This window comes from Abramis brama, assembly GCF_963993115.1.
Source record: "Abramis brama genome assembly, chromosome: 16".
Taxonomy (NCBI): Eukaryota; Metazoa; Chordata; class Actinopteri; order Cypriniformes; family Leuciscidae; genus Abramis; species Abramis brama.
In genome coordinates, this window is record NC_139978.1 from 15209811 (window position 1) to 15232973 (window position 23163).

Genomic DNA, 23163 nt, shown 5'->3' on the forward strand with positions numbered 1-23163 from the left:
AAAAAAACCTGATCCAGGGTTATGCGTCTAATGTAGCAATGCCACATCTGACAGCTTTCACGTTTGACATAAAATCACGCGAACACGTAGCCACGCCTCTCTCCTGTGGTCGTCCAATCAGCGCGGGGCGCAATCGCCAAGTTGTTCCTGGAACGTCATCAGAATTCTGGTGACTGGAGATTACGTGGTGAAGTTAGTTAGCCACTAGCCAGTTGCTAGCCCCGACAAAAACAGCACACAGATGTAACGACTGGAAAAAAATATTTGCGTTAAACGTGCACTTTCATCACAATAAACATCAGTTCTTTCAGAGTTTATGGAGGTGTTACGGTAGGTTCACGCTTGTATGTTTTGTTGTATTAGTAAGGAAGATGCACGAGCGCTAACATCAGCTAGCTCTGTTTACTATTTATCTCTTATTTCTCCGCTTTACGTTTTTTATTTGACAGTTTAAATTAGATGTTGTCATGCACTGTCAGCATGTGATGGATGAATGGTTTTGACATCAAGCTTACGTGTCATTATTAAACCTGACACTGGTTAGCTTACTACACTGTAGCATATCAAGCAAAGTCAACATTGAGTCTTTTTGCTCATGTAGTCTATTCTAAAACATTGAGCCGCAGCAGAATTTGGTTTTATGAATTGATATTTGTATTTAACTCTACTGTATTGCCGATGTCTTGCTTGAAAACAATGCATCTGCTTTAAATAATTCTTAAGTCGAGTGTCAATATAAGTGTAGTACTATTTTGATATGTCACTAACTAGATAAACAGTTGTATCATCATAATACACAGGCACAGATGTACACTAGGCAGTGTTGTATACTAAACAATTCACTCTTAGAATGCAGGTTTCAAGCACATGAGACTCATTTTATTCAAGTATCTGCTGTTTAAAAGCCTTTTTTGATTGTGTTAGTGTAGTGAATTTCTTCTGCTAATGTAATTCTAGTGTTGTGATTGTCTCCACAGAGTCAAGGCAGCAGAGAGTAACCCCAGGATGAGTTCTGCGTATGCCGTGGATATAACCCGTTCTGCATCACGAACACCCTAAAGCGTCTCGAGAGAGTCTTTCAAAACATTGCTTCACACGCACGGCTGTAGGCTACATCTACACTACTGAGATGTTTGCAAAGTTGAAGAAGAAGCTGGCAGAGGAAGGCGCCGCTGCCCCTCGTTCAGGCCGCATCCCTCGCTCCATGAGCAAAGAGTCCATCACTTCTGTGGGCGCAGATTCAGGGGATGACTTTGTGAGTAGATCTTTCTCTTTTTTGCGATCTCATATCTTCATCATGCAATTATAAACCTTTGTGGTGTGTAGACCAATTAAGTTGAGCTCGGTCGGTTACAAAATTAAGAAAAAAATTATGATGAGATATTACTGCCTAGAAGCGAATAACTACCAAACAATAATGTATTAAACTTTTATAACGTTGATAAAATAATAATAATAGTTTTTAAAAAGTCTCTTATGCTCACCAAGGCTACATTTATTTGTTTATAAATACAGTAAAAGTAGTTGTATTGTGAAATATTATTACAATTTAAAAGAACAATTTTCTATTTTAATATATTTGAAAATATTATTTATTCCTGTGATGGCAAAGCTGAATTTTCAGCATCATTACTCCAGTCTTCAGTGTCATATTATCCCTCAGCAATCATTCTAATATGCTGATTTCTTCTTATTATCAATGTTTTGCTTATTTTTATTGTGAAGACTGATACTTTCTTTAGATACTTTTTCGATGAATAGAAAGTTGAAAACAACAGCATTTATTTGAAATAGAAATATTTTGACTTTATTGTCATTTTTGAAAAAAAAATTAATGCATCCTTGTTGAATGAAAGTATTTATTTATAAAAAAGGTAAAACTTTAATTTACAGTGTCCTTGTTACATATTATGTTACATGTACTTACCAAGTAATAACAGTAAATTATGCATAATTACATGCAACCTAACCCTAATTCTACCCTAACCCTATAGTAAGTAGGCTACATGTTGTTAATTAATATTACTTAGCCTATTACTTAATAATTATATACAGTAATATTTATATATTATAAATATAAATGATATAAATATTATATAAATACTATATATAATTACATGGTAGCAATGGCACCTTAAAATAAAGTGTAACCAAAAAATCTTACTGACCCAAAATTTATTCTGATTTTGGATCAAATGGAAATAATAAATATGCATTAACCCTAATGCTATAGTATGTTTCTCTTAGGCTTGTCTGTATGGCGAAAAATCAATTTTTTCCCCCCTAAAAAATATTATTGTGAAAATTGTTTTTAATTCTAAACCAAAACCTTCCAAGTGTACTTCCAAGTCTAGTAAAGTGCCAGCTGACACATTTTGATTGGTGGACAAAAGCAGAACTGCCCTAACAAAACAGCATGATAGTTATTCCTGTTTCAAATAACTGGCTTATCCACAGCATCCATTCTAGAGATAGTCATATGACTGTGTTCCGGCTGTGTTTGCACACTGCTCTACATGAGGAACCTGCTAATGTGCTAGTAAGGTTAGTACTAGAGGGCTGTGCTATGCTGCTTGGGAAACCAGTGATGTTATAGAAAGTGCTAAATAATATCACATGCTTTGACAAACCAGTGTAACCTGACACTCTTGTCCTCTAGCAATTAATGACAACACACTCAGGGTTGGGATCAGGTTGTCTTTCGCCCTAAATAATTAAAGCTGCAGCCTTCAGTCTTGATGGAGAATGAGAGTCGAAATCAAAGCCACCCTTATAGGTGTTTTATTGAGAGAAACTGAGGGGTTTGGACCCCAAGGACAATGCAAATGTTTTAATTATTATAGTAAACACCTAAATGATTCTGCATGTGTGCTCAGTTTAAGGGTTTCTCCTTTTTCAATTATATAGTTCTTATGAAGGATGTGCAATTATATATATTTTTTCCCTCAGATAATAGTGTTTTGTATTTTTCGAATTATTTAATAAATGTAATCTTTAGAAAATCTCAAAATAAATATACATTTTTCTTACTGTACTATATACAGTATATACAGTACAATGTTTAAAACTATTTAAATTATATATATTTATCAATATTTAAAAAAATGTGTATGTGTATAAATATAATTTATTTATATATCTATAAGATATATAGATATATACACATACATTTTTTTTTTTTTGGTGCAACTGTTTTTAAATTTTTGTTTGCTTACATTCACTTTATTTTTTGTGTTTTATAAAATTTTACACACAATACTATAAGAATTTTAATATTAGACATTTATCAGTTATTGGCCATAACATTTGAAATAATACTAAAACATACTATAAATAATATATAATCGGTAATCAGTATTAAATGGTAAAACCATAAATAATAAATAATGCTAATCAGCATTAGTAAATGGGATGGTGTTATTATTCACCAATTTAAGTCCCTTAAAGGGGAGAAATTATAAATTATATAGTTTTTAACTATGATATGATATGATATGATATGATATGATATGATATATGATATACAGTAGTGAAAGGCTGATATAAATTCAATTAAACCACCAAATATGAGGAAATATTTTAAATTATTTGGCAAAAAAAAAAGGCTACAAGTTTTATTTTCACAGTATTACTACTTTAATATTGATGCATTCCTAGTCTATTTCTATGGTGCTATTAGGATGATAAATATCTCTTCTTCATCTATATCTTTCGCTTTCAGGCGTCTGATGGCAGCAGCTCCAGAGATGACGCCTCTTCTCAGATTCAGCGCAGAAACGACCAGATACGAAAGCTGGAGGCCAAACTCTCAGGTATCGTCAACACAATACAGTGAAACTCACGTGAACACACATGAGAAAGAGATTGAAAGAGGGGAAAAATACGAAAGGCCATCGTGACAAAATCTAAGATGCAGGCTGTTATTTTTACACTCTTCTCACCTGCAACTCTTACGTGGTCTTATCTATTTCAGTCCGTATTTGGACACCTTTAAATCTTTTATACCTTTTGCCACAACGGAACTGTTTAAAGCACATAGTATTTGACAGATTTGCCAACCAATGAATCTCAATGAATGCAAATGACTGGAACAATCAGCATGAATAATAGATACCTGGCTCTCACTATCAGCCTGCCATGGTATGCAGTTACACATAGCCTGATCTAGAAACTCTTTTAACCCTAAATGAGCTGTGCTAGATAAGATGATTGCATTATTGACCTGATCAGGGATGATGTATTAGTTTAAAGGTCAAAGGTCAGCAGTGAAAGGTACCTGTCATTGCACAGCCTCAGTCAGTTTGGTTTTCTCATCTCAGAAAATCATTCTGTTTTTCCCTCCATTTGTTTATCTTCTCAATCATGTTTATCCCTTTGTTTTCTCGTCCCTGTTTTTGTCCCTCCTCCTCCCTCCCCTACCCGTGATCCTCCCCCCCCTCATCCTCCTCTGCCTCCCTCCGGTCGTGTGTTTGTGTGTGTGGGTAACCCATTCCCCAACCCTAGACTACGCTGAGCAGCTTCGGCTAATGCAGAAGACCAAGGAGAAGCTTGAGATTGCATTAGAGAAGTATCAGGATTGTACGTACCGTTCTTTTCCTCCCATTTTCACCTTTTCCTTCTTTTGGCTTTCTCTCCTCTACTCCTTTCCCATTTGTTTGTCCAATGCTTTTACACGAACATGCATGCTGGCTATACATTATCAACTTATAGACAAGTAAGGTTGGTTCTTGATCAGAAACCAAAAAAAAAATGAAAAAGAAGACCGTTAAACGGTTTATTCACTTGTTTTATATCAACTGTTTTATCACAAACCTCTTGGTCTGGGTTTTATTAAGTTAAGCTCTATCAACAGCATTTGCAATCATGAACATTACCACAGAAAATGATTTCTACCCTAAGTTGTTTAACCTTTTTAAGCTATTGGGGGTCTTTTTGACCCCAAATGGCATTTGCTGAAATAAAAAAATAAAAATCTAAATGGCATGAGACTTGATGTGATGGTTGACACTTGCTAGCTCTACAAACAATAAAATATATTGAAATGATATCAGGTTGTATGTTAGTGTGAAAAAAAAACAACTTCAGAGACCCCAGACAATAAAATGTGATGTTTTTTTTTGTTTTTTTGTTTTTTTTTACAAATGTAATATCACTCACTTTATTAATGTTTTTAAGGATTTAAGGATTTTTTTTTTTTGTATTTATATAAATATATTATTTATATATATATATAAATATTCTTTTCATAGACAAATTGGAGACTATAATAATTACTTTTTGTTACATAATTTGTCACAAAAAATCAGTTACAATGCAGAAAACACACAAAATGAAGGGCCAATACTGCAACACACCATTGGAGTAAACGCACTCAACAGTGAGTGTACATTAAAAACGAATAGCTTAGGAGGGGTACAGTAAATAAGCTGACGTGACTACTGAGGGCCAGTTCATACAGAACATGTTTTTGCTGTGAAAAACACGAGACGCATAGCAGTGTAACTGAGAAAATGGCAAGTCTGGAGATGTGTTTTTTAAAAGTTGCACTTCTTTTTGACTGCTTATTTAGAACGCCGTGTCATGTGTGAGAAAGATGCGAGATGTGAGCGCGGTCAAACACATCCATCTAGCGCATGTTTACATAGAAAAACAATGGAAAAGTAGCACAGTGGAATGGAAAAATGTGTTCTGTGTGAAAGTATTCTCACATCTCAAAAATGATTCTCAAAAAACCCAATTTGCGAGGTTAATTAAGTGAATACTTATTTGGGTAGATAAACATCTGATGTAACTTTACAAAGATAAGGTCAGGAAGTGATTCTATCACGGTAGTCATTAATAATAATAATACAAACAAATGAATAAACTATAACAACAATATATTAATATAATACCATTTGTTACTGTAATCATGCAATTCCCTCAGTGTTTTTTTTTTCTTTGTTTAAAAAAGCTGAGGGATTAGTCAATGATTCTTTTTGGTAAATTAATCAATAATACGCCACAAATGCTGTTGGTGGAGCTTGACTTTAACCTGAAACTTCTTGCTTTGGGAGTTTTCAGTGCCTAGGAAAATGTGTCTTTCAGGTCATGGCATCTGAGTTTTAAAGGTGAAACCTATAGAGAAAAGTCCTTTGCCACTTTTTATGACATGATTTTTTCAGCAATTGTAGATTGTGCCTATAACAAGGTAATATAAGATGCTGTTTCGCTTCGAAACGTCATGATCTGAAAGCACAGATCCCATTTATAGACCCAAATTAAGAGGATAAATGCACTGAATTGAACAAATTGAATAAAACAATTGAATACAAATAAATCCATGTACTAACAATGTGTTTTACAGCTTTACTACCAAGGACGTCTGGAAATTAAGCAATGTTGTTCTTTTCATTTCATTTAAGGAAAGTGTGTATTTTTGTCTCTAATAACATTTAATGCAACACTAACAAAGGTAACAAAATTAGTACATTATGTATTGATATGTAACACATTTACTTTACATATGTCTAACATCTGTGATAACACTTAACCACTGAGTTATATTGTCTGTTTAAAGCTGTTGTTAGAGTCACAGGAATATTCCCGGGTTACTTACAAACATTTAGATTGCTGAAAAATCAATTTATGTGCTTTAACAAAAATACGAGCTGCAAATTTCTGCTTTTAAACCCTACAGACCTCTTTTCTGCTAAGCTTCCATTATAAGTGTATTAACTGTAAAAACTGTCTTCTGAAACGGACTGTTCGCCACAGATGCGGCCCGTAGGCATTATGTTGAAAATGATCTGGATTATTTCTCTAAGAAGGATTTCGGAAAAATGTAAGCTTTTGACTTGTTTTTGTTTTCATCCAGCATCCATGCGCAAACTTCAGGACCAGAACGAAGCTTTTCAGTCTAACAGAGCCAAGATGGCAGAAGGAATGGCCTTAGCGTTAGAGAAGAAGGACCAGGAGTGGATGGAAAAGCTGGCTTCACTGGAGCAGGTTAAGATGCTTTGTGACATATTGGATAAAGTCGCTCTAAGTAGTGTTTTGTAAGTCTAAAATACTAATAATTCATAATTGCTTTGTCCTCTTTCTCTCAAACAGGAGAAGTTGTCACTGACCGCTCGGTTAGACGAGATGACAGAGCAGAGTTTAAGTCTGTTCCAGAAGAGAGATGATCTGGATGAACTGGAGGGCTTTCAGCAGCAGGAACTGGCTAAAGTCAAACATATGGTCAGCGCAGTCAACCTTGAGTATTCTTTTATTAGTTGTATATTGCAAAAAAAACATAGTTTGAAAAATGATTCACATCACCTTCCTAAATTTCTGCATTCAACAATCATTTGTATACTGATGCATTTCCAAGTTAAAGGAATATTTATTCTAACACCAAGCTGTGTCAGAAAACTCATTGCAATAGACAACAAGAACAAATTCGTTAGTGGCCATTTGTTCTGCAGCTGCTGAAGCGAGAGGAACAGCTGAGTCATCGGGAGAAAGAGCTCAGATTGAGAGGAGAGGAGCTGAACACAGCGAGACTGACCCTGAGCCAAACCCAAGACAAACTGTACGAGCTGGGAGAGGAACACGAGGAGATGTGCAGGGTCAACTCACAGCTACAGGCTCAAAGGTGTGTGAGGAAGCACAGGAGAACTTGACTTCCAAATTGTGAGAATGTAAAATAAGGTTTGACTTCATTTTGCCAAAGATCAATGGCTACGTTTACATGCAACCAAATAATCCGTTTGTTATCGTATTGACTGCTCAAATGGACAGAAAAGCCTTCATGTAAACCCCTTAATCGATCCGATTGAGCACGATCTGAATTAAATTTTGATCGGATTGAAAGGGGTGGTTTATTCCTTTTCTAATGTGATCGAGAGGACATGTAAACACTTGATCGGATTGAAAACCGAAACTGAAAGGACTGCACATGTGCAATGACGTTGAAATGGCGTAATGACGTATGACTTGCGGAACAATTCTAAAATTCTCCTTTCACTCAGCGTCTGTGAAGTGGAGCAGGACAACGTCCCACCAGTACTTGTTTCAGATTCTCATCCACAGACACACGGCACAACAGTTCATATGTCATTGTCTCCAAATTACGACCAGAAATGGATAAATATAAAATCTGCTGTTTAAAACAGATAAAGAACCGATGTATGAGAATGGTTATTATGCACAAACAGCGGGAAACTCTATCTATTCGTGCAGTGTGCACATCAAAAAATCTACGCACAACAACCCGATCACACGTTTAGCATTCATGTAAACACTTCATTCAGATTCATCAATTGAAACAAAAGTTGTGCGTGTAAACATAGCCAATGTTCTTCAGACTTAAAAATAAGGGTGTGCAAAACCACATTTTTTCATAAGTTTGGCAACAAAATGGAACAGAATGTGGCAGTCTCAACAAAAATATAATTTTAAAGATTTTAAATCTAGGTCATCTAGTTCAGTCACCCTGATTCATTCCTAATTCAAAATATTTGGAACAGGATGAAATGTTTCAAAAAGTGTTGAAATATTCATTAAACAAATAAGCACTTTGAAGGCTTCCTTCTGAAAAAGCGATTGCAGTCAGATTAATCTTTACATCTGTGGAGTTTGCTTATTTATTTCAGTTTTTCTATTTGGTCTCTCTCAGGGATGAGTTGTTGAGTGAGAAAGCGGAGGCTGAGAGGAGGGTTGTGGATCTGGAGAGGAGAGAGCAGGAGTTACAGCAGCTCATCCAGCAGGTCTCGCAGGATTTCCAGAAGGTGGGCACTTGACAACTTTCAGCTCTTCATCAACACAGATGACACTCAGAAGCCAAGAAGGTTACTTTTGGGAGCATATAGTCACCACTCCCATATAAGTGTTTTCATTTCTTTCACTTTTATTTATGCATTATATTTATGCATTTATAACAGTGTTATAACATTGCTTATGGTGTGCTTAAAATTGCATTGCTTATGGTGTTCACACTAAATTTTAAATGACCCCATGATTTACTCATCCTCGAGCCAACCTAGGTGTATATGAATTTCTTCTTTCAGCCAAACACAATCAAGAGTTATATTAAAAAGTTTTTGAACTCCAAAAAGTGCATCCATAAGGCCTTCTGAAGCGAAGCGATGTGTTAAGAGAAATATCCATATTTATAACTCTATAAACTATAAGCACTGGCTTCCGGTAACGGCCGTACCCGAGTCTAGTTCTGGCAGGAGAGTGACCTTTGACCTGATGCAACTCAGGTTCTTTTCACTCCCATTATAAAGCTTGGAAGAGCCAGGATACCAGGATAAGAACAGGATATCACTCCAATTGTGTTTTGCTAAAAGAAGAAAGTCATACACACCTAGAATGGCTTGTGGGTGAGTAAAAATATGGGATCATTTTTAGATGTACTAACCCTTTAAAGAAGAAATCTTTTTTTTTTTTTTATTAAAACCAATTACTGAATTATTTCCAATATTTGGATATTTTATTATTTTTATTTCTTCTATTGCTTGTGTTTGGTCTTTATTTTATTGCTGACAGTTTACATATCAAGCAATAATTGCATCGTGACAATCCTTGACTAATATTAACAAAAGATGATAATTTATTACATTTATAAAATAAAAAAAACTTTAAAATAATCTGTTGTATAAATATTTAAACCCTTGCTTTCACTTGCATAAATTGTTCCTTGCGTAACCATACACTCCTGAGGAAACAGTCAATGTCTGTTTAAAGAAACTGGAATATGTTTTAAATTTTCCCTGAATGGTATGATAATAATAATTTCCACATTCTATTGTTTCTTTTGCTCTCCAGGCACAAAGCAATGCAAAAGTACTAGAGAAATCAATGGAGCATCTCCAGTCTGAACACAATAAGCTAAAGCTACAGCATGAGCAGCACAAGAACAAGGTCTGATTGACTCAACAAAGAATTCCTTGATACTAATAATGTAAAGTATTTACGTGAAAATTACTGTCTGAGAATGTGATAAATTATTCAGACTCACATGTGAGTAGCATCCGATCAAAACCTGTAGGTTATAATATTACATCAGAATAAACTATAAATGCAAATTACATTTGTATGCTTTCCATCCCGATCCATTTTATGTCCAATTTGTTTTTTAGACAGAGTGTCAAAGTAAAGATAGTTTAAACAATACATCTTGACACCCTTGGGCTTTATTCCCTTTCATTGCACTGCATTTAGCTGTTTTTGGACCCAAAAATATGTCCTGTTCCTAAGCCCTGATGCTAAGTTATATATATATAGTGTGTGTGAATGGATTGACCTATTTGCAACTCTCTATTTCTTTGTCACTTTGGTATAACTCTTCATACCATACTGTGATTGGTCAGGTTGCAGTGACAGAAGAGGAGCGAGAGCGTCTATTGGCTGATCTGCAGGAGAAGGCCGCCTCCTTAGAGAGGAGACTAGAAGCAAACTACTCTCAGGATGAACACCTACAGGAACTGCTGAAAGAGGTCAGAGGACACGTGTTTATACATGCCTTTCATCTTACTGCAGTTTCTGTCATCTAATATCCACATGTTTTGTTTGTGTGTTTAGAAGTCTGCATTAGAGCAGAGGTTAGAGGAGGCCAGAGGTCAGTTACTGGAGACGAGAACAAATCACACCACAGCAGTCAGTTCACTGGAGGCCCAGGTAACCCAGCATCTAACCTCATTCGCTGCCCTACATTATTACATGTCGTTGTTAAAATGATGATTTTCAGGCCAGGAAAAGTAATTTAAATAAGTACAATCTTTAAAAAAAAACAAAATAGCCTGTTAATGTGTTTCTTTAAATGTTACTTTTGGTTCTGTAAACATCTTTACTTTGTATTCGTTATTGTACTATTTTAATGACACTTTATACACTACCATTTAAAATGTTTTTGTTAGAAGCATTAATTTGATAAAAAAGTAAAAACAGTAATATTTGAAATATTATTGCAACTGTTTTCTATTTGAATATATTTCAAAATGTTATTGATTCCTGTGATTTCAAAGCTGAATTTTCAGCATCATTACTCCAGTCTTCAGTGTCACATGATCCTTCAGAAATCATTCTAATATGGTGCTCAAGAAACGTTTCTGATTATTATCACTGTTGAAAACAGCTGGGCTGCTTAATATTTTTGCGGAAACCGTGAAACATTTTTTCCCCCCAGGATTCTTAGATCAATCGAAAGTTCAAAAGAAAAGCATTTATTTGAAATCTTTATAACATTATAAATGTCTTTACTTTCACTTTTGATCAATTTAATGTGTATTATTAATGTAAAGCATTAATGTTGTTAAAAAAAAAGTCTTACTAACACCAAAACTTTTTAACGGTAGTGCAGAATGTATTTAAAGTATCCAAATACAGAATTTAATCATTTAAATCATATTTTATTGTTGATTGAATCAAATTGAATTTGCAAAAACCCTTTGGAATGGAGTCAAACATCTATGGTTTGTGAATCAAACCGATTCACTGTACTGTACTGTACTGTTCAGTGCTTAGTGCTGCTATACTGTATTGTTTCATAGAGCTATTAGTGAGAGAATTCCTGTTTCTCATTTGTTTCCAGATCTCTCGACAGAAAGCCAGCATCACAGATCTGCAGACTCTGGTCAAGCACAAAGACGATTCGTCCAGGGCTTACAAAGAGAGGACAGACGCACAGGTGAGAGCACTGCGATTCTCCAGTTAACCCACACATCACATGACTGTGGCTGATTGATCTGAATGATGTGAATGTGTTCTGTCAGATCTCAGAACTGGAGCAGAGGCTGGCTGACTGTGCTGAGAAGATGAAGAGTCTGCAACAGCAACTTGAAGACAGTGAAACGCACACAGGAAAACTGGTACATTATGTCAGTCAAAGTCTCACCAAACGTCCCAATAGCCTGTTCAGTGCCGTCCATCGGTTTGTTACGACTACCAACTGTTTTTGCTGAAACGTCGCCCTCTTCTGTCAGAAATCTGTCATGCATACTGGGACGGCAGCATTAGATGAGGAAAAGATGTTTAGGGTTATTAAAAAATGGGCTTGTTAGGCAGCTCAGTGTCTGTCTTACAAGTCAGCTTTGTTGTGAATCCCTTAGAGTTTTGACCTTTGACCTTTGGTCCCATAGCAGGTGGAGTGGTCGGAGGAGAGAGAGCGACTACAACAGCAGGTCTCGACACAGAGACAGAGAGGCTTGGAGAAAACAGCCAAGCTGGAGGAGGAACTTCTTGCACTACAGAGAGAGAGAGAAACAGAGGTCAACAAGCATCAGGACAACCTGGTGTGTAACACATCCCTCGTGTTTCTTTGACTATCATGAACTTAACATGGGGACATTATTAAAGGTTTGTCTGATGTTTGTGTCTTTCTCTCAAGCGGTTGCTGGAGGAGGAAAAGGTCTCACTGTTGAAGAGCAAAGCTGAGATTGACAGCACTGTAGAGAGACTGACAGCAGAACTCGAGCAGTCTAGAGTGAGAATCATCTGCATCTGCACACACAGATTCACTATGTAACGCTACCATGCAAATGTTTGGGTCGATAAGATTTTGAAAGAAGTCTCTTTATTTGATCAAAAATGCAGCAAAAACCATAATATTTTGAAATAATATTACCATTTAAAATAACTGTTTTCTACTTTAATGTATTTTAAAATGTAATTTATTCCTTTGTTGTCAAAGCAGAATTTTCAGCATCATTACTCCAGTCTTCAGTGTCACATGATTCTTCAAAAATCATTCTAATATGCTAATTTGGTGCTCAAGAAACATTTCTGATTATTATTAATGTTGAAAAACAGCCGTGCGGCATAATAGTTTTTGCAAACCATGATCATTTTTTTTCCAGGATTATTTAATGAATAGGAAGTTCAAAAGAACAGCATTTATTTGAAATAGAAATTAGAAATGTGTAAATAATGTCACTTTTGATCAATTTAATGCATCTTTGCTGAATACAAGTATTAATTTCTTTAAAAAAAAAAAGAAGACTTTTGAAAGGTAGTGTAAGTTAAAACCAAAGGACAGTTCAGCTAATATTATAAAGCGGTTCATCATAATCCCGACTGGTTGACCATCCAACATTTCCAGAGGTATTTTGTGAGCTTGAGTCGTGTTGCTGACCAGTATAGCATTTGTGTGACATGTATCTGTTTGTGTCACAGGCGGATTTGAGCAGCAGACAGACGGTCAGCGTTGAAATTGCCAAAGCTCTGGAGGAAACCAGAAAGCAGAGGGAAGAACTCCAACAGCAGGTTCATTCACTGGCATATTCAAATATGCATAATTGTTTTCACTCATAAAGTCATGCACCTGTTTTACTTAATTTATTGCTCGTCTTTTATAGGTCAGCAAAATGACCGAGTCTCTTGAGAAGGCGGAACAGGAAGTGAGTCGTCTTTCTCAGGATTTAGGGGCAAAGGAGGAAGAACTAAACTCGTTGAAGGAAGGTGAGGTACCAGATGTGTTTTGGCAGCAGGAAAGAAACTGGTTCAACCCCTCCATAATTAGCTGTTTATTTGAATAAAATAAAAAAATGGTTTTGGTTACACATTTTAATGTTTTAAATATTTAAATATATGTTTTGTTAATTTATTGCTTTAATATGTATGTATGTTTGTATGGATGTGTATGTATATGTATATATATATATATATATATATATATATATATATATATATATATATATATATATATATATATACTGACTTTGATACTAAACTTCTGATAATGATACTAAGATTCTCAAACCTTAAGAACACAAAACACCTTCAGTTAATTTATTGCTTCATTTCAAATTCAGACATGACCAAAAGTAAGGTTGTTCAGTGAGTCAGATGTTAATTTAGTAACTGCTTTGACTTATTTAATGGGTTGGTTCAGTGAGAATTTTGTTTAAATGATTTAAACGGGTAATTAGTGTGAGCAATTTATTAAAAGAACCATCTTCAGAACGTTTATGTGCTTTATAATGGTCAGCATTAAAAAGCTTCTGTTTCTTATTGTGTGTGTTTGTGTGTGTCAGAGCTGAAGGCAGCCCGTAGCAGTCTGTCTTCTCTGCAGGCTGAGTGTGAGTCTCGTCGTTTGGAGGCTGAGGAGAGAGAGCGAGAACACGCCTCTCAACTGACATCACTGCAGCAGGAAGTCCTCACACACACACAGCAACTCTCTTCTTACCAGTCCCAGGTCACTGTGTGCTTTTATGTAGTTAGATACATTGTCTTACCAATTTGATGTTTTTGTACTGACATATCTCTTTGTGTGTGGCAGGTTTCTGATCTGGAGGGTGAGGTGTTGAGATTAACAGCACAGTCACATGCAGACGAGTGTGATGGTGAGCAGAACGGGACGGTTACTGCAAGTGATCTTGACCAGTTACAAAAGGTCAATAAAGACCTTGAGCAACAACTGGCTGAAAAAAACAAGGTGAGAGCAAAGAAAAGCACTGAAATTAATCAATATAAGCTCTAAGATGAGCAGAGATTTTAAAGTGCCCCTATTATGCTTTTTGGATATTAGCTTTCATGTTGTGAGTAGTGAGTAAACCCCGAGCTGTTTGTTAAAGTAAAAAGTCTGAAAAGCAAACTTGCTGCTTGCAAACTACATCTACCTTGACCTTTAAACACTGTAGTTGTAGCTGAGGCCTGAAAGAGTTTTGTTTGTGTCGTCGACATTATTCAAAAAATTCTGTTTTATGCGCTACGAAAGCAAATTAACTTTGCATGCATTTCCAAAGAATGAGGACTCAGTCTTAAATTTATATGGTAAAACCTACGCCATTGTTACTGTTCGTATCACTGTGTATTCAAGTGCTGAGGAAGCCTTCGGAGCTAAAATTTAGATATGGTAATGGGTGTTTCATAAGCGTTCGACCAATCCCAACAGACTGGGCCGCCTGACCAGAGCAGAGTAGGCTCGTGCGGAAAGGATTTTAGAGAGACACAGAAAATAATGATGCTGAATAAATTAGCATAATTTTTATTTATTTTTTCCTTGCATGTAAATCTTTTATTGAAGACCTACAAAACATAATTAAGAGCCTTTAAATGGGCATAATAGGGGCACTTTAACAATTTTTTTTTTTTAATTATGAACTTGTAATTTTATGTAAGAGCATAATTTATACAGAGAACATGTTTTACAACAATAAATTATTTAAATGAATTACATCAGTTATTTGGAGAATGTTTTAAGTGGTTTAAAATGCAATTGTCTTGAAATACAAAATAAATAAAAAAATCTCTATTTGTTTACTTAATATGTCTAGTTTCATTGTGCACCAATCATTCATACATATTACTGTAAAAAATAATACGTATAGGCCTATATGTAAAAAACAGTTGTAGTCAAATTTTCATTACAAATGTAATACATTTCTCCGCATTTGAACCAACTTTGCTGACATAGCCAAGCTTGCACTGGAGGCGAAACATTGTATTCACCAATAATATTACCCTATTTTAATTATAATTTGGGGTAAGGGAAGGGTCAAAGGTATAATTAAATATGCAATTACAGAAATAAATTACAGCTGTAATTACATGCAGGTATTTTTTAAATTTAAGTACAATGTACAAACATGAATACATATATAATGATACTACTATAATATATATAATATATATATATATATATATATATATATATATATATATATATATATATATATATATATATATATATATATATATATATATATATACACACACACATATATACATATATATATTCCCTGATGTTTTTTCATTTCTTTTTCAGACAATAAAGCAGTTACAGCAGAGGCTTGCAGAACTGAAGAGGACGCTACAGAAAGAGCTGGTTCGTGTGTTTATTCAGATGCATTTGTCAGTGTACTGTATGAAACACAGTCCATGTCAGCTGTCAGCAAACATTTCCTCACGTGTTTATGCAACAGAAACTGAAACCAGATCCTGACTCTGAGATGAGAGAGAGACTCCAGGAGAGGTCGGCCGATAAGATGCTCTCAGAGACACAGATGCCCACCACAGCTCCAACCCCTGCTCCAGGACTCCCTCAAACCCCAGGCCTGCCGCCCATCACCGCCAACACCACAGTCACCAACAGTTCAGACCTCACCGACACAAGAGAGATCAACTTTGAGTACCTCAAACACGTGGTGCTGAAGTTCATGTCATCCAGAGAGGCAGAGGTGAGGGCTTGATCGCTTTCCGACCTGTTCAGATTACTTAAAAAACAATGTAAACTACCTTCCTAAAGTTTGGGGTCAGTAGTTTATATATATATATATATATATATATATATATATATATATATATATATATATATATATATATATAGGGATTAAAGTTCTCCGTCGCTACGACGGATTTCCGTTAATTGCAGCAAGTCTATGACGGATTTCCGTCAATTACAGGGTTCCAGTCTGTCCTTAAAGTCTTCAATTTACTTTTCATAATTTTAAGGCCGTAAATAGGCTTTCATTTCTCAAATAGTGTAATAAATATCTTAATTTTAGTTTGAATAGGTCTTAAATTAAGGAAAGACGAGGTGTATTCACCCTGCTGAGGGGGATGTGATCAAAGCCTGGAGTGGAGCAAAAGCACGTTCCTCTCTCCACTCTAAGCACTGTGTAATCACTTCGCTCATGGTCCACTCCGGGTTTTCAATTACCGCTCACGGAAAGTGCATGTCAGGTGGGCGATACTCCAAATTTTGGTATCGATCCGATACCAAGTAAATACAGGGCCAGTATCGCCGATATCGATACCGATACCAATACTTTTTAATTTTAAAAGCATGCACTTGAACTTGTATGCACTTTCCTGTGCTAGAGCAGTGTGTCATGATTTATGAGGTGAATGCATCATTAATATGCTAAATCTGAAAACGTTTTCATTACTACTAAATATTTTGTGATTTGTGCTCTCAACTCGCCTGTAATTATTAGTCAGTGACTTTTACAAAACTACCCTAATTATAGTAAAAGTACTATTGTACACTAGCCTACTGTTCAAAAGTTTGGGGTCTGTAAGATTTTTAATTCACTTCTGCATTTATTTGATCAAAAATACAGTAAAAACTGTAATATTACAATTTAACATAGGCTATCTGTTTTCTATGTCATACTAAACTGTAATTTATTCAATTGATCAAAGCGTAATTTTCGGCATCATTACTCCAGTTATGATGATAATTAATTTTAATATGCTGATTTACAGCTCAGAAAACATTTCTTATTATTATCAATGTTGAAAACAGTTTCATATTTTTTTGTGGAAACCATGATGCAGAATTATTTGATGAACCAAGTTGAAAGAACAGCATTTATATGAAGTAGATTTTTTTTAACAGTGAAAAACCCTTGACTGTCACTTTTGATTAATTTAATGCATCGATCCTTGTTGAATAAAAATATTAATTTCATTAAAAAAAATCTTACTGTCCTCAACATTTTGAACCGTTATATACACTTTTGCTTTGTTTATTGCAAAATAACTCCCGATTGTTTCTCTGTCATCTAAGCAAGGCTTCGTTTCCCAAACGTGCCTGTGAGCTCAGTGAAGCACCAGCATCGAACGCTCTCTGTGATTGATTGGTTTCGTCTTGTATCCAGATGACTGAGAAAAAGTTCTATCCTACACAATTATCCGCTAACATTCGCTTATTTTTCCACTTAGAAGCTTATTTTACGCACTGAATTGCGTGCTAAATTAATAAAAATTACTGGTAAAAAAAAAACACACACATATGGATCGATATTTTTATGTGAGTATCGATCCTTTTCGATACCACGTCAGTATCGAAGTATCGATATTTTAGGATCGATCTGCCCACCTCTACATGTCAGGCTGACATGATCCTTGCTCCCCGCGCCCCCGCCCCTCCTTTTCCACTCTGCGTGCGTGTTTAGAGCATGTTATGTTATGAGAGGCGAATCATGACTACTTCAGAAAACCCAGCACAATTGGAACTACCAGGCAGGCAGTGACATAAGTGTACGCTGAAATAAAGTTTTTCACCTCAGAAAAACGGACTTTCTTGTCCTGTCAGCCGTTATCCTGTGCTCGGAGCGCACACTCAATTGCACGCGCTGTATCGCCTCACTGATCAAGTGCAAAAGAAACTACGAGCATGCAACGCCGTTACGTTGTAAATTACACGAAATAAAAGTAATGCAGGTATGATTCTCATTCTATTCACCAGGAGCAGTTTCCATGTTTCATTTACAGTTATTGTTAATATTGTGTATTCACCATGGTAACTGTCGTTTCCATATTAACCCCAAAATGCCACTATTTTTCTTTGTGTTATTTTTTATATTTTTAAATGACTGTAGTGGCTCATACCAACATTGTATTAACAAAAACTAGTTTGGGACTGCTAATAATAATATTTTATTCATACGTTATGCTATGTCCTCTGTAGTGGACGCAAGGACTAAGTTGTTTAAAAAATAAAATGACATGAAATTATATGTATAGGCAAAAACAATAGGATTTTTTTTCAATCACCAATAAATTTTGGGGTTTCATTTTTTTTTAACCAGAATTTGTATAAAGATGATTCTCAACTATGTTATGAAAGAAATAATGGAATGAATTGATACACCATTTTACTTTATGCAATATGTGGGTAAAATGGCCATAAATTAATATTCCCATTCAATGCAATGTATCTATATACACTATATCTAATTTGCACATTAATGTGTTCTTGGAGTAACATTTAATGAAAAAAGAAGTGTAATAATTGGAGTAATAATTGGCAACATTTTAATAATAATATCTAATATTTCATAGGAATATTGATGTATAATTTATTTCCATATTCACTTGTGTGTCTCCCAATATGCCTGATAAACATGATTTAAGTCCTGATGTCCTCTACAGTGGACACGTTTGAAATCAATGCCCTGTTCTGTAACAGAAAATATTTTTTTTATTTGAAACCCCTTAACATTTTCCTGAGATGTTGTTTTATGAAATACAATTTGAAAAGTAGTCCAGTTTAAATTATAATTACAATATATTATCATATTTCCATAAGAATGCTACATTTGATCACTAAATTAATGTCAGACATTTTTAAAGACTAAGCAAAGTTGTTTTCATGGTGAAACCTCCAAACATTTGGTGTCTCTGAAAAGCCCTGCTGAATGTGCTCTTTACAGGACACCCAGGTTGTGTCATGTGACATGTATGATGTCAGAGAAATTCACTAAAATATAATGTCCACTACAGTGGACAAAAGTCTACTCTTGGGTCCCAGGAGGATATTAGTATGCTCCCTGCCTGGTTTTCATAGATTAAAATAGCTTTTAAAATACGCCTACTGGCAATATTAAAGCGGTTAAAACGTCTCCCCTTAAAACGCTATTGGTCTCGACTATTTAAAAAGGTAAAAGAATATGACTTGCCCTAAAAAAAAATTCAGTCAGAAGAATTTTTTTCACTTTAATCCCTGTATATATATATATATATATATATATATATATATATATATATATATATATATATATATATAAATATATAAATATATAAATTAGTACTTTTATTCAACAAGAATGCATTATTTGATCAAAAGTGACATTATATAATGTTATAATGTGAATTAATATTTCACTTAAATGTTCAAATTATAATAACAGTGATAATAATAAGAAATGTTTCTTGAGCACGAAGGGGCTGTTCACACAGAATGTGTTTTTCCATTCCACTTTTTTTCTAATGTAAACTTGATAGACGGGCATTTAACCGTTGTGATCACGTTTTTTGCAGTCTCGTGCATGACACAGCATTTAAAAATACAGCGCTCAAGGTAAAAGAAGTTCAATTTTTAAAAAGCTCGTTTCTAAAAGATAATGTGACACTGAAGACTAGAGTAATGGCTGGTGAAAATTTAGCTTTGCCATCAAAGAAATAAATTAAAATTTATTAAAAACATTTAAATTGTAATAATATTTCACTATAATACTGTTTTTACTGTATTTTTGATCAAATGAATGGAGCCTTTGTGAGCATAAGAGCCATCTTTCAAAACATTAACAATTCTTACTGACCCCAAACTTTTTTAGTGTACATCCAATCATCTTTTGTTGTCCTATAAATGTTTTTTCGGTACATTATTTACCCTAATAATCCTCTTAATACAATCCGGTTAGTATGTGCATCAGTGATTTTTAAACTCCGGACTAGCGTACATGTAAGTGATGCTTGAATGTATGAGATGTTACCTCTCTCTCTCTGTTCAGGCTTTCCAGCTCATCAGAGCTGTTTCAGTACTTCTGCATTTCACAAAAGATGAAGAGGACATGCTCAAACAGACACTGGAGTACAAGGTGTGTAAGAGAAACAAGTCTAAGTATGATAGAGGACGACATGTAGAAAGTCAGCTTGCTTTCTTTTCAACCCTCGTCACACCCGGCAGCGTTCTCCTACGGACGCTTGAGCTAACTAGGCCACTCTGCTAAGGCAGATAACAAGGTGGGTCAGGATATCTGGCTCACCGCACCGAATCAAACCATTAGCTCTCAGTGACACGGTCAGGAATAGCAGCACAGGCTGGTATTTATAGCTCAACCCAGCTGGGAATCACTGCACATCACTGTGCTACATTACACACGCTGTCCCTTTGAACACTGTGGTACACTGGTACTCTGTGGTGTGCGTGTATATGCTTTCCTGTAGCTTAGTGGTTCTCAACGGGGGCATTCAGAGAACAACGGGGAGCGTTGGAAGCAAGATTTTTTTAAAGGTGGGTGTTCAGGTGTTCATGGGACCTGGATAATGGATAGAGGGCGCTGGCCCAACAAAGGTTGAGAACCTCTGCTGTAGCTCAAACAGTAGAGCGTTGGCGCTTGCAACGGCAAGGTCATGGGTTTGATTCCCAGGGAAAGCAAGAACTAATAAGAATGTAAATGTGTACCTTGAAATGCAATGCAAGTCGTCATGAATATCAATATTGGATGGATGGATGGATATTAAAAATGATAAATGTATAACATTCTATAGCAGTGCATTCCTAATCACTTTCTGAAATGTCCTGTTCTCTGACAAAATGAGGTGGCCAGATTTCTGAATTGTGTGTGTGTGTGTGTGAAGGATAGAAGCACTATTTAAGTCTGATGTTTTGTGTGTGTTTCAGATGTCGTGGTTTGGTTCCAAGCCCACACCCAGAGGAATCATACGGCCTTCCATCTCAGGAACCTCAAGTTTGAGCTGAGAGACAAAAACATCTCTGAGACAAAGTGAAAGAGGGAGCGGCGAATGATCTCGGTAGGAAACTACTGACGTCTGAAGGGAACAATTGCAGACTCTGCAGTTTCAATCTCTGCCTCAGCAGTTCCTATGTAGCTCATGCCCTTTAAAGAATGGGACACAAAAACAAATCTGTCCATTTTACACTCAAATATTGCAGGGACTAAAAACAAATGCTTTATGAACATCATCTTTCTGTGACCTGGGGAGTTTCATCTTTAATGGTTAAATGACATCATCCGTCTCAACTCATGCACTCTGTAGTTTCATCCGCTTTCAAAAAACTACCACTACTGTTTCCGACAGCCTTCAACTGAGGAAGATCTTTCAACACAAGAAGGAATATTTCATTTTCATTTACTTTTTTGTAACACCAGTCTGAGCTTGAACTGGTTCAATCAAATCCAAATCAAATAATATGGCCTTTTTTCTCTTCAATACTGGACATCAGTGAAAATCAGGAACGGGATGTTATAAGATATAATGTTGTGATTTTGAATATGTGGAAGCATCTTACTTTAATCTGCCTTGTTTATGTCTAAATTACAATTACGTACATTCCATACAAGTATTTATATATGAATACCTGTATATAAGTGATAAGAGGATTTATAAATCAGTGGATACTTAAGTTATGTTTTTTGTACATCATATACATGGCATTAGTCACAATACTGTTCATGAGTGTGTATGTGTATGAGATTCTTCACTGTGGGCTTGAAACTGTAATATAGAGGCATATATGCACAGACTGAGGAAACAAGCATGCATGCCTTATACAACTGAATGCTTTGATTGTACTTTGGTTTTGAGTGTATATTGAAGCATTTGAGTACACTTAAAGCCTTACTGTTCAAGGCTAAAATACTGTCAACTGCATTTATATTTCTCTGAGAACAAGTCAATAGAAGCATCTTTTCATTTTACCTGTGAAAACAAAGTCGTTTTCGGTCAGAGCCAGTGTTTTGCTGTCAGAACGATGTAATTTTGTGTGTTTTAACACTTTAAGGAGCATCAGCAGTAAGGTCAACCACTCTAAATGACACTCTTCTGGTAATAATAGCTGAATTCAACATTGAATATATCTGTGGGATGCTTAATGTGTGTTTGCTGTTTTTAGAAAAAGAAACCCAAAGAATTTCTGTTTTATGTAAAGCTTGAATCAGCCGATTCAAAAAATTTGCTGTGCCGTAAAAGAAAGGTTCTCTGAAATCCCATTGGAAAATGCAGATAAAATGCCCTGTGTGTGAACAGTTAGGAATGAGATTGGAAGATCCATAATGCACTTTTCTACAACTGTATTCATGTTTGTTTTGATGTTATGATACTGTAGCTATCACGACAGTATCCATTGCCTCTGCTTTCAGCAAAATATCACTACATCCTTAATTTGGTTTGACTTCATGGTATGTCAGGAATATCAAAACTTGATAAAAATTGAAATTTTTCTCAGTGACTTAGTCTAAAGAAGACTCATTTGTACTTCCATGTGGTTACCAGTGCTGACTGTTCTAATAGTGGATCTGAAAGTGATGAGACAAAGCCTTTCTAAATAATTTTAGAGCAGAACTAACAGATCAATAATTAACGATGAACATTAGCATTCAGTTTCACTTGAGAGATTATAGATTAGTTACTATATAACTAATACACGTACACACTACAGCTAATTTTCTTTTTGTCAATTCACCTTTTAGTGCTAATCCCATTCTATACACACAGAGTCCAGTCATTTACGGGAGTGACAACTGGATTCTACAACCGAATTAAAAATTATATGCAGTGTGCACAGAACCAAACTTAACTAGTTATTAATGACGTATTTACACACGCATCAGTGACTCTTGTATGCACAAAACACAGGAAAAGAGGTATGAGCCTTTACTCAGGGTATGTTTACACGTCAGTGACGGTAACAGTATCGCTTTCAAAAACGTGCACTTTTCAACT

General features: G+C 35.4%; 1 protein-coding gene across 1 annotated transcript; it reads left to right on the forward strand.

Moving 5' to 3' along the window:
* Window positions 1–111: 111 nt before the first annotated feature.
* Window positions 112–22677, forward strand: golga1 (golgin A1). Its single transcript, XM_084087264.1, has 23 exons — window positions 112–330; window positions 978–1255; window positions 3722–3812; window positions 4504–4578; window positions 6857–6987; window positions 7093–7221; window positions 7449–7618; window positions 8642–8753; window positions 9796–9891; window positions 10341–10466; window positions 10552–10647; window positions 11561–11656; window positions 11742–11837; window positions 12108–12260; window positions 12356–12451; window positions 13141–13230; window positions 13323–13425; window positions 14001–14161; window positions 14246–14401; window positions 15734–15793; window positions 15891–16145; window positions 20208–20294; window positions 21101–22677. The coding sequence occupies exons 2-23, from the start codon at window positions 1130–1132 to the stop codon at window positions 21176–21178; spliced, it is 2583 nt and encodes an 860-aa protein (XP_083943390.1). The 5' UTR covers window positions 112–330; window positions 978–1129; the 3' UTR covers window positions 21179–22677.
* The last annotated feature ends 486 nt before the right edge of the window (window positions 22678–23163 follow it).